This window comes from Phyllobates terribilis, unplaced genomic scaffold (genome assembly GCF_046119375.1).
Source record: "Phyllobates terribilis strain yellow unplaced genomic scaffold, ASM4611937v1 Scaffold_4__5_contigs__length_816908805, whole genome shotgun sequence".
Taxonomy (NCBI): Eukaryota; Metazoa; Chordata; class Amphibia; order Anura; family Dendrobatidae; genus Phyllobates; species Phyllobates terribilis.
In genome coordinates, this window is record NW_027362764.1 from 6,249,527 (window position 1) to 6,263,212 (window position 13,686).

Consider the following 13,686-nt stretch of genomic DNA (forward strand, 5'->3'; position numbering starts at 1 on the left):
CATCAGGAGCATGCCCAGGCGTTGTAGGGAGGTCATACAGGCACGTGGAAGCCACACACAATACTCAGCCTCATCAGGAGCATGCCCAGGCGTTGTAGGGAGGTCATACAGGCACGTGGAAGCCACACACAATACTCAGCCTCATCAGGAGCATGCCCAGGCGTTGTAGGGAGGTCATACAGGCACGTGGAGGCCACACACAATACTCAGCCTCATCAGGAGCATGCCCAGGCGTTGTAGGGAGGTCATACAGGCACGTGGAGGCCACACACAATACTTAGCCTCATCAGGAGCATGCCCAGGCGTTGTAGGGAGGTCATACAGGCACGTGGAGGCCACACAATACTCAGCCTCATCAGGAGCATGCCCAGGCGTTGTAGGGAGGTCATACAGGCACGTGGAGGCCACACACAATACTCAGCCTCATCAGGAGCATGCCCAGGCGTTGTAGGGAGGTCATACAGGCACGTGGAGGCCACACACAATACTCAGCCTCATCAGGAGCATGCCCAGGCGTTGTAGGGAGGTCATACAGGCACGTGGAGGCCACACACAATACTCAGCCTCATCAGGAGCATGCCCAGGCGTTGTAGGGAGGTCATACAGGCACGTGGAGGCCACACACAATACTTAGCCTCATCAGGAGCATGCCCAGGCGTTGTAGGGAGGTCATACAGGCACGTGGAGGCCACACAATACTCAGCCTCATCAGGAGCATGCCCAGGCGTTGTAGGGAGGTCATACAGGCACGTGGAGGCCACACACAATACTCAGCCTCATCAGGAGCATGCCCAGGCGTTGTAGGGAGGTCATACAGGCACGTGGAGGCCACACACAATACTCAGCCTCATCAGGAGCATGCCCAGGCGTTGTAGGGAGGTCATACAGGCACGTGGAGGCCACACACAATACTCAGCCTCATCAGGAGCATGCCCAGGCGTTGTAGGGAGGTCATACAGGCACGTGGAAGCCACACACAATACTCAGCCTCATCAGGAGCATGCCCAGGCGTTGTAGGGAGGTCATACAGGCACGTGGAAGCCACACACAATACTCAGCCTCATCAGGAGCATGCCCAGGCGTTGTAGGGAGGTCATACAGGCACGTGGAGGCCACACACAATACTCAGCCTCATCAGGAGCATGCCCAGGCGTTGTAGGGAGGTCATACAGGCACGTGGAGGCCACACACAATACTTAGCCTCATCAGGAGCATGCCCAGGCGTTGTAGGGAGGTCATACAGGCACGTGGAGGCCACACAATACTCAGCCTCATCAGGAGCATGCCCAGGCGTTGTAGGGAGGTCATACAGGCACGTGGAGGCCACACACAATACTCAGCCTCATCAGGAGCATGCCCAGGCGTTGTAGGGAGGTCATACAGGCACGTGGAGGCCACACACAATACTCAGCCTCATCAGGAGCATGCCCAGGCGTTGTAGGGAGGTCATACAGGCACGTGGAGGCCACACACAATACTTAGCCTCATCAGGAGCATGCCCAGGCGTTGTAGGGAGGTCATACAGGCACGTGGAGGCCACACAATACTCAGCCTCATCAGGAGCATGCCCAGGCGTTGTAGGGAGGTCATACAGGCACGTGGAGGCCACACACAATACTCAGCCTCATCAGGAGCATGCCCAGGCGTTGTAGGGAGGTCATACAGGCACGTGGAGGCCACACACAATACTCAGCCTCATCAGGAGCATGCCCAGGCGTTGTAGGGAGGTCATACAGGCACGTGGAAGCCACACACAATACTCAGCCTCATCAGGAGCATGCCCAGGCGTTGTAGGGAGGTCATACAGGCACGTGGAAGCCACACACAATACTCAGCCTCATCAGGAGCATGCCCAGGCGTTGTAGGGAGGTCATACAGGCACGTGGAGGCCACACACAATACTCAGCCTCATCAGGAGCATGCCCAGGCGTTGTAGGGAGGTCATACAGGCACGTGGAGGCCACACACAATACTTAGCCTCATCAGGAGCATGCCCAGGCGTTGTAGGGAGGTCATACAGGCACGTGGAGGCCACACAATACTCAGCCTCATCAGGAGCATGCCCAGGCGTTGTAGGGAGGTCATACAGGCACGTGGAGGCCACACACAATACTCAGCCTCATCAGGAGCATGCCCAGGCGTTGTAGGGAGGTCATACAGGCACGTGGAGGCCACACACAATACTCAGCCTCATCAGGAGCATGCCCAGGCGTTGTAGGGAGGTCATACAGGCACGTGGAGGCCACACACAATACTCAGCCTCATCAGGAGCATGCCCAGGCGTTGTAGGGAGGTCATACAGGCACGTGGAGGCCACACACAATACTTAGCCTCATCAGGAGCATGCCCAGGCGTTGTAGGGAGGTCATACAGGCACGTGGAGGCCACACAATACTCAGCCTCATCAGGAGCATGCCCAGGCGTTGTAGGGAGGTCATACAGGCACGTGGAGGCCACACACAATACTCAGCCTCATCAGGAGCATGCCCAGGCGTTGTAGGGAGGTCATACAGGCACGTGGAGGCCACACACAATACTCAGCCTCATCAGGAGCATGCTCAGGCGTTGTAGGGAGGTCATACAGGCACGTGGAGGCCACACACAATACTCAGCCTCATCAGGAGCATGCCCAGGCGTTGTAGGGAGGTCATACAGGCACGTGGAAGCCACACACAATACTCAGCCTCATCAGGAGCATGCCCAGGCGTTGTAGGGAGGTCATACAGGCACGTGGAAGCCACACACAATACTCAGCCTCATCAGGAGCATGCCCAGGCGTTGTAGGGAGGTCATACAGGCACGTGGAGGCCACACACAATACTCAGCCTCATCAGGAGCATGCCCAGGCGTTGTAGGGAGGTCATACAGGCACGTGGAGGTCACACACAATACTCAGCCTCATTGTGACTTGTTTTAAGGACATTACATCACAGTTGGATCAGCCTGTAATGTGTTTTTCTACTTTAATTTTGGGGGTGACTCCAAATCCAGGCCTCCATTGGGTAATAAATGTGATTTCCATTGATGATTTTTGGGTGATTTTGTTGTCAGCACATTCAGCTTCTACAGAACAAAGTATTCAATGAGAAGATTTCATTCATTCAGATCTAGGAGGGGGGATTTCAGTGTTCCCTTTATTTTTTTGAGCAGTGTATAATACTGCTCCTATGTACAAGAATATAACTACTATAATACTGCTCCTATGTACAAGAATATAACTACTATAATACTGCTCCTATATATAAGAATATAACTACTATAATACTGCCCCCTATGTACAAGAATATAACTACTATAATACTGCCCCCTATGTACAAGAATATGACTACTATAATACTGCCCCCTATGTACAAGAATATAACTACTATAATACTGCTCCCTATGTACAAGAATATAACTACTATAATACTGCCCCCTATGTACAAGAATATAACTACTATAATACTGCCTCCTATGTACAAGAATATAACTACTATAATACTGCTCCTATGTACAAGAATATAACTATAATACTGCCCCCTATGTACAAGAATATAACTACTATAATACTGCTCCTATATATAAGAATATAACTACTATAATACTGCCCCTATGTACAAGAATATAACTACTATAATACTGCCCCTTATATACAAGAATATAACTACTATAATACTGCCCCTTATATACAAGAATATAACTACTATAATACTGCCCCCTATGTACAAGAATATAACTACTATAATACTGCTCCTATGTACAAGAATATAACTACTATAATACTGCCCCTATGTACAAGAATATAACTACTATAATACTGCTCCTATATACAAGAATATAACTACTATAATACTGCTCCCTATGTACAAGAATATAACTACTATAATACTGCTCCTATGTACAAGAATATAACTACTATAATACTGCTCCTATGTACAAGAATATAACTACTATAATACTGCCCCTATGTACAAGAATATAACTACTATAATACTACCCCTATGTACAAGAATATAACTATTATAATACTGCCCCCTATGTACAAGAATATAACTACTATAATACTGCCCCTATGTACAAGAATATAACTACTATAATACTACCCCTATGTACAAGAATATAACTACTATAATACTGCCCCCTATGTACAAGAATATAACTACTATAATACTGCTCCTATGTACAAGAATATAACTACTATAATACTGCCCCCTATGTACAAGAATATAACTACTATAATACTGTTCCCTATGTACAAGAATATAACTACTATAATACTGCCCCTATGTACAAGAATATAACTACTATAATACTGCCCCTATGTACAAGAATATAACTACTATAATACTGCCCCTATGTACAAGAATATAACTACTATAATACTGCTCCCTATGTACAAGAATATAACTACTATAATACTGCCCCTATGTACAAGAATATATCTACTATAATACTGCTCCTATGTACAAGAATATAACTACTATAATACTGCCCCTATGTACAAGAATATATCTACTATAATACTGCTCCTATGCACAAGAATATAACTACTATAATACTGCTCCTATGTACAAGAATATAACTACTATAATACTGCTCCTATGCACAAGAATATATCTACTATAATACTGCTCCTATGCACAAGAATATAACTACTATAATACTGCTCCTATGTACAAGAATATAACTACTATAATACTGCCCCCTATGTACAAGAATATAACTACTATAATACTGCTTCTATGTACAAGAATATAACTACTATAATACTGCTCCTATGTACAACAATATAACTACTATCATTCTGCTCTTATGTACAAGAATATAACTACTATGATACTGCCCCCTATGTACAAGAATATAACTACTATAATACTGCTCCTATGTACAAGAATATAACTACTATAATACTGCCCCCTATGTGCAAGAATATAACTACTATAATACCGGCCCTATATTCTAGTACATAGCAGGCAGTATTATAGCAGTTATATTCTTGTACATTACTATAATACTGCCCCTGTGTACAAGAATATAACTGCTATAATACTGCTCCTATGTACAAGAATATAACTACTATAATACTGCTCCTATGTACAAGAAGATAACTACTATAATACTGCTCCTATGTACAAGAATATAACTACTATAATACTGCTCCTATGTACAAGAATATAACTACTATAATACTGCTCCTATGTACAAGAATATAACTACTATAATACTGCCCCCTATGTACAAGAATATAACTACTATAATACAGCTCCTATGTACAAGAATATAAATACTATAATACTGCCCCCTATGTACAAGAATATAACTACTATAATAGTGCCCCCCTATGTACAAGAATATAACTACTATAATACTGCCCCCATGTACAAGAATATAACTACTATAATACTGCCCCCATGTACAAGAATATAACTACTATAATACTGCCCCCTATGTACAAGAATATAACTACTATAATACTGCTCCTATGTACAAGAATATAATTACTATAATACTGCTCCTATGCACAAGAATATAACTACTATAATACTGCTCCTATGCACAAGAATATAACTACTATAATACTGCTCCTATGCACAAGAATATAACTACTATAATACTGCTCCTATGTACAAGAATATAACTACTATAATACTGCTCCTATGTACAAGAATATAACTACTATAATACTGCCCCCTATGTGCAAGAATATAACTACTATAATACCGGCCCTATATTCTAGTACATAGCAGGCAGTATTATAGCAGTTATATTCTTGTACATTACTATAATACTGCCCCTGTGTACAAGAATATAACTGCTATAATACTACTCCTATGTACAAGAATATAACTACTATAATACTGCTCCTATGTACAAGAATATAACTACTATAATACTGCTCCTATGTACAAGAATATAACTACTATAATACTGCTCCTATGTACAAGAATATAACTACTATAATACTGCTCCTATGTACAAGAATATAACTACTATAATACTGCCCCCTATGTACAAGAATATAACTACTATAATACAGCTCCTATGTACAAGAATATAAATACTATAATAGTGCCCCCCTATGTACAAGAATATAACTACTATAATAGTGCCCCCCTATGTACAAGAATATAACTACTATAATACTGCCCCCATGTACAAGAATATAACTACTATAATACTGCCCCCATGTACAAGAATATAACTACTATAATACTGCCCCCTATGTACAAGAATATAACTACTATAATACTGCTCCTATGTACAAGAATATAATTACTATAATACTGCTCCTATGCACAAGAATATAACTACTATAATACTGCTCCTATGCACAAGAATATAACTACTATAATACTGCTCCTATGCACAAGAATATAACTACTATAATACTGCTCCTATGTACAAGAATATAACTACTATAATACTGCTCCTATGTACAAGAATATAACTACTATAATACTGCTCCTATGTACAAGAATATAACTACTATAATACTGCTCCTATGTACAAGAATATAACTACTATAATACTGCTCCTATGTACAAGAATATAATTACTATAATACTGCTCCTATGTACAAGAATATAACTACTATAATACTGCTCCTATGTGCAAGAATATAACTACTATAATACTGCTCCTATGCGCAAGAATATAACTACTATAATACTGCTCCTATGCGCAAGAATATAACTACTATAATACTGCTCCTATGTGCAAGTATATAACTACTATAATACTGCCCCTATGTACAAGAATATAACTACTATAATACTGCTCCTATGTACAAGAATATAACTACTATAATACTGCTCCTATGTACAAGTATATAACTACTATAATACTGCTCCTATGTACAAGAATATAACTACTATAATACTGCTCCTATGTACAAGAATATAACTACTATAATACTGCCCCCTATGTACAAGAATATAACTACTATAATACAGCTCCTATGTACAAGAATATAACTACTATAATACTGCTCCTATGTACAAGAATATAACTACTATAATACTGCCCCTATGCACAAGAATATAACTACTATAATACTGCTCCTATGCACAAGAATATAACTACTATAATACTGCCCCCTATGTACAAGAATATAACTACTATAATACTGCTCCTATGTACAAGAATATAACTACTATAATACTGCCCCTATGCGCAAGAATATAACTACTATAATACTGCTCCTATGTACAAGAATATAACTACTATAATACTGCCTATGTACAAGAATATAACTACTATAATACTGCTCCTATGTACAAGAATATAACTACTATAATACTGCTCCTATGTACAAGAATATAACTACTATAATACTGCCCCTATGTATAAGAATATAACTACTATAATACTGCTCCTATGTACAAGAATATAACTACTATAATACTGCCCCTATGTACAAGAATATAACTACTATAATACTGCTCCTATGTACAAGAATATAACTACTATAATACTGCTCCTATGTACAAGAATATAACTACTATAATACTGCTCCTATGTACAAGAATATAACTACTATAATACTGCCCCCTATGTACAAGAATATAACTACTATAATACTGCTCCTATGTACAAGAATATAACTATTATAATACTGCTCCTATGTACAAGAATATAACTACTATAATACTGCCCCTATGTACAAGAATATAACTACTATAATACTGCCCCTATGTATAAGAATATAACTACTATAATACTGCTCCTATGTACAAGAATATAACTACTATAATACTGTTCCTATGTACAAGAATATAACTACTATAATACTGCTCCTATGTACAAGAATATAACTACTATAATACTGCTCCTATGTACAAGAATATAACTACTATAATACTGCCCCTATGTACAAGAACATAACTAATATAATACTGCTCCCTATGTACAAGAATATAACTACTATAATACTGCTCCCTATGTACAAGAATATAACTACTATAATACTGCCCCTATGTACAAGAATATAACTACTATAATACTGCCCCCTATGTACAAGAATATAACTACTATAATACTGCCCCCTATGTACAAGAATATAACTACTATAATACAGCTCCTATATACAAGAATATAAATACTATAATACTGCCCCCTATGTACAAGAATATAACTACTATAATACTGCCCCCTATGTACAAGAATATAACTACTATAATAGTGCCCCTATGTACAAGAATATAACTACTATAATACTGCCCCCATGTACAAGAATATAACTATAATACTGCCCCCTATGTACAAGAATATAACTACTATAATACTGCTCCTATGTACAAGAATATAACTACTATAATACTGCCCCTATGCACAAAAATATAACTACTATAATACTGCTCCTATGCGCAAGAATATAACTACTATAATACTGCTCCTATGCACAAGAATATAACTACTATAATACTGCTCCTATGCACAAGAATATAACTACTATAATACTGCTCCTATGTACAAGAATATAACTACTATAATACTGTTCCCTATGTACAAGAATATAACTACTATAATACTGCCCCCTATGTACAAGAATATAACTACTATAATACTGCTCCTATGTACAAGAATATAACTACTATAATACTGCCCCCATGTACAAGAATATAACTACTATAATAGTGCCCCTATATACAAGAATATAACTACTATAATACTGCTCCTATGTACAAGAATATAACTACTATAATAGTGCCCCTATATACAAGAATATAACTACTTTAATACTGCTCCTATGTACAAGAATATAACTACTATAATACTGCTCCTATGTACAAGAATATAACTACTATAATACTGCCCCTATGTACAAGAATATAACTACTATAATACTGCTCCTATGTACAAGAATATAACTACTATAATACTGTTCCTATGTACAAGAATATAACTACTATAATACTGCCCCTATGTACAAGAATATAACTACTATAATACTGCTCCTATGTACAAGAATATAACTACTATAATACTGCCCCTATGTACAAGAATATAACTACTATAATACTGCTCCTATGTACAAGAATATAACTACTATAATACTGTTCCTGTGTACAAGAATATAACTACTATAATACTGCCTCTTATGTACAAGAAGATAACTACTATAATACTGCTCCTATGTACAAGAATATAACTACTATAATACTGTTCCTATGTACAAGAATATAACTACTATAATACTGCCCCCTATGTACAAGAATATAACTACTATAATACTGCCCCCTATGTACAAGAATATAACTACTATAATACTGCTCATATGTACAAGACTATACAGTAGGGAAAATAAGTTTTTGATACACTGTTGATTTTGCCAGTTTTTCCACCTACAAAGAATGGAGAGATCTGTAATTTGTATCATAGGTCACTTCACCTGCGAGAGACAGAATCTAAAAGAAAAATCCAGAAAATCACATTGTATGATTGTTACATAATTAATTTGCATTTTATTGCAGGAAATAAGTATTTGATACAATAGAAAAACCAAACTTAATATTTGGTACAGAAACCTTTGTTACACTTACAGAGGTCAGAGGTTTCCGGTAGTTCTTGACCAGGTTTGCACACACTGCTGCAGGGATTTTGGCCCCCTCCTCCATACAGATCTTCTCCAGATCTTTCAGGTTTCGGGGCTGTCGCTGGGCAACATTGAGTTTCTGCTCCCTCCAAAGATTTTCTATGGAGTTCAGGGCTGGAGACTGGCTAGACCACTCCAGGACCTTGAAATGCTTCTTACGGAGCCGCTCCTTAGTTGCCCTGGCTGTGTGTTTCAGGTCATTGTCATGCTGGAAGCCCCAGCCACGACCCATCTTCAATGCTCTTACTGAGGGACGGAGATGGTAGGGCAAAATCTCGCCATACATGAGCCCTTCCATTCTTCCTTCTATACAGTGCAGTTGTCCTGTCCCCTTTGCAGAAAAGCAACCCCAAAGTATAATGTTTCCCCCACCATGCTTAATGGTTGGGATGGTGTTCTTGGGGTTGTACTCATCCTTCTTCCTCCAAACACGGCGAGTGGAGTTGATACCAAATAGTTCTATTTTGGTCTCATCTGACCACATGACCTTCTCCCATGCCTCCTCTGGATCATCCTGATGGTCATTGGTGAACTTCAAACGGGCCTGGACATGTGCTGGCGTGAGCAGGAGGACCTTGTGTGCCCGGCGGGATTTCAATCCATGACGGTGTAGAGTGTTACTAACAGTAACGTTTGAGACTGTGGTCCCAGCTCTCTTCAGGTCATTGACCAGGTCCTCCCGTGTAGTTCTGGGCAGATTTCTGACCTTTCTCAGAATCATCCTTACCCCACAAGGCGAGATCTTGCATGGAACCCCAGACCGAGGAAGATTGACAGTCATCATGTGTTTCTTCCATTCTCTAATAATTGTTCCAACAGTTGTTGCCTTTTCACCAAATGCTTATCTATTGTCCTGTTGCCCATCCCAGCCTTGTGCTGATCTACAATTTTGTCCCTGGTGTCCTTAGACAGCTCTTTGGTCTTGGCCATGGTGGAGAGGTTGGAGTGTGATTGAGTGTGTGTACAGGTGTCTTTTATACAGGTAACGAGTTCAAACAGGTGCAATTAATACAAGTAATGAGTGCAGAGTAGGAGAAAAACTAACAGGTCTGCGAGAGGCAGAATTCTTGCTGGTTGGTCGGTGATCAAATACTTATTTCATACAATAAAATGCAAATTAATTATGTAAAAATCCTACAATGTGATTTTCTGGATTTTTTTAGATTCTGTCTCTCACAGGTGAAGTGACCTACGATAAAAATGACAGCACTCTCCATTCTTTGTAGGTGGGAAAACTTCCAAAATCAGCCGTGTATCAAATACTTATTTTTCCCACTGTAACTACTACAATAGTTATTGCCGTTATTACTTTTAGTATTCTCCAGAGAGTCATACAGTCTTTCATTTCCGTGTAGGCAAATGTATTTTATTCTCTTTTTTTTTCTTTTATACATAAAAAATTCAGTAAAAATTTGAAGTAAAATGTTATAGGCAGTACAATAAAAAAAAACAACAAAAAAAAACAAAATGCCTCAGTAATGCACAAATCTGCCTAACAAAAAAAAAAAAACAGAAAAAAAACACGGTGAATGCACAAAGGGAAAAAAAAAATAAAAAAAAAAAAATCACAAAAGAAAAAAAAAACCCCTCTAGATGAGCGACATGATATTTACAGGGGGACGTCGGGTATTTGCGCTGTAGGAAAGTCCTGGGTTCTGGTGGTTCCTGAATTATGAAACAAAAATATATAACATTATATTCACAGATATGATAAAATATAATACAGGCCGGCGGGCGGGGAGCAAAAAAACCCAGAAAATAAAAAAGGGGAGAAAAAAAAAAAAAAATGGGCACAATTTATTGCGCTGTACAGATCAGAAAGTCGCCGGTCGTATATAGAGGGAATTCGGAAATCTGGGTCCATAGAGCTGATACTCAAACCCCTGGTCCGATCCAGTGAGGGGGGGAATCTCAGAATTAATGGCCACGGCCCGCCACGTGACCACGTGAAATGTGCTGTCAGATTTAATAATGGGGGAAGGACCGTTCAGATGTCGGGGGTGGGTGCCCCATCATTAGGCTGTGGTTTGTGTTCTCTAGAGGGCGCTATTCGAAGTCCACATCCTCTTTGGGCTTGTAGATGGAGCCGAACTTCTGCATGTACTTCTTGATGTACTCCTTGGTTTTATGCTTCACGTTCTCGTTGCAGTCGAGGTCCTCGGGGTTCTTGCAGTATTTCAGCTCCTTGTTCATGACGCCGTGTGTCAGCTATGGAGGGGGAAGAGAGCAGCGGTCATCATCCTGCGGCGTCATCGCCCAACAATCTCCATAATGCAATAATTACTCAAGTTTCTATTTTTTTTTCTCTTTGTTGCAGTATTTTAGATATCGTGCTCGCTCTGGGGTCGCCATGACAGCAGCAACGGACTATTAGCAGAGAGCGGCAGTCCAATCACGGGTCAGCAAGTCCATAAGGAGCGTTACTCTGCTGATGCTGCCATGGCGACCCCCAGAGCAAGCGCGATACTGGAATGTAGCAGAGCCGGGATCAGGGGAACATTGTAAAAACATAATAGTAAGGAAATAAACACTCCAATGGCGTAACATTGGAATGTGCATAGCTCTGCATAGGAGCTGCATACACATAGGAACATTTTAAGCTGAGACTTCTTGCATAGCTGTGTCACAACCTTTAAACTGCATATGCACGGTGTGAATGCTGCCAAACTGCAACTGCTGCTTTCTAAGCTGCTGTCAGAACTGGCACAACGGGCAGCACATAGAGCTGGCACAGTACTGCCTCCTACTGCAGCCATCTATATGAAAAGGGGAGTACCCCTTTAAATGCACAGCCGCAGGGCTAGCAGAGCATCGTGTAGAGCCGCACCTTCCGCGCTAGGTGCTTGAAGTCCTCGGTGTTGTTTATCCTCCCGATCTTACAGTCCGGCTTCCTGTACGGGTTCAGACATTGCACGATGAACTGCGACATCTGGATGGAGAGAAGAAAAAGCAGCGGAAATTAATAGAAAAGAAAATCTCCGGCCGGCAGCCCAGCGCCAGGGGGCGCCGGCAGCCCAGCGCCAGGGGGCGCCGGCAGCCCAGCGCCAGGGGGCGCCGGCAGCCCAGCGCCAGGGGGCGCCGGCAGCCCAGCGTCAGGAAGCTACCACTAGGCCCTTTAAATGAGCAAAGTTTCACAATTTAAAGGGCCGGTCCCGGCTTATATAAATGAAGCAGAAGTTTTGTATCTGAACTTCTCTCCATTTCCAGCCTCTGCTTGCAGTAAACGAATAGAAATACTAATTTATTTACTTGCAGAGGCTGAAACTGATCCTGAAGCATCTCCTGCTCACACAGATGAGGGTTTGTTACAGTGTATGAGGACCCTCAGGGTGCCGAGCAGCAGCGGTCTGGTGTCAGACATTGTGACGAGTCCTGCAGCTGTGAGCGGCGGCTCTGGTGTGTACACCGCTGGCCGCTGTGGGGCCGGCAGGGCCGCTCTGCTCCTCACCTCCTTCCTGAAGACTTCTTTGCTCCTCTTCGCCAGCTCGCTTGACGTATCGGCTTCTGCCGTTTTTGCTTTTTTGGAAGACTAGAAGAAAAATAAAAAAATAATAAAAAGTTGGGGGGGGGGGGGGGGACAGTGGGGAGGAGAGCCGTCCCGGACATGGAGGGAGAGCGGAGGTGACGAGGGACACACATGTATAAGAGGGAGAAGCCTCGGCAGTGGGGTCACGTGTGCAAACGTTCAGCTGCGCACTCACCCAGCTTTCCCAGACTCCTGCAGAGGTATGGGGAGTGGAGGACAGCTGGCCAGCGAGGTCTGGCGGCCACTTTGGTAGTCACTCAGCTTGATACAAGCCGGCCTTTGTGCATTGCCTGTGTGACCCCATGAGAGCGGTGGCTCCGCAGGATGCCCACATGTGGGTGGACAGCGGGGGGGCGTAGTGTGATTCTTAGGGTGTGGGGGAGGGGAGCTGATTATATAGCATGTATGGATTTAATATGCAGGTGGCTGGCAGCCAGCGCCGGCCCCAGGCCCCTCCATAACAAGCGTTTCCATGTAGTATTAGGGCTCATAAATGCTCGGCAGTCTGGGGCGGCTGAATGCGCCACTTATGAAGGAGCGGGGGCCCCGTCAGCGCTGTAATTACACCCAGGTTTAATTGGGGAAG

General features: G+C 41.7%; 1 protein-coding gene across 1 annotated transcript in view; it reads right to left on the reverse strand.

Moving 5' to 3' along the window:
- Positions 1–11,285: 11,285 nt before the first annotated feature.
- SETD2 (SET domain containing 2, histone lysine methyltransferase) overlaps positions 11,286–13,686 on the reverse strand; it is a 58,488-nt gene continuing 56,087 nt past the window's right edge. The window contains exons 20-22 of the mRNA XM_073677097.1: positions 13,023–13,103; positions 12,402–12,503; positions 11,286–11,782 (exon numbers count right to left, since the gene is read on the reverse strand). Of these exons, the coding sequence (XP_073533198.1) occupies positions 11,621–11,782; positions 12,402–12,503; positions 13,023–13,103 (345 nt within the window). The 3' untranslated portion in view covers positions 11,286–11,620. The remainder of the gene's footprint in view (positions 11,783–12,401; positions 12,504–13,022; positions 13,104–13,686) is intronic.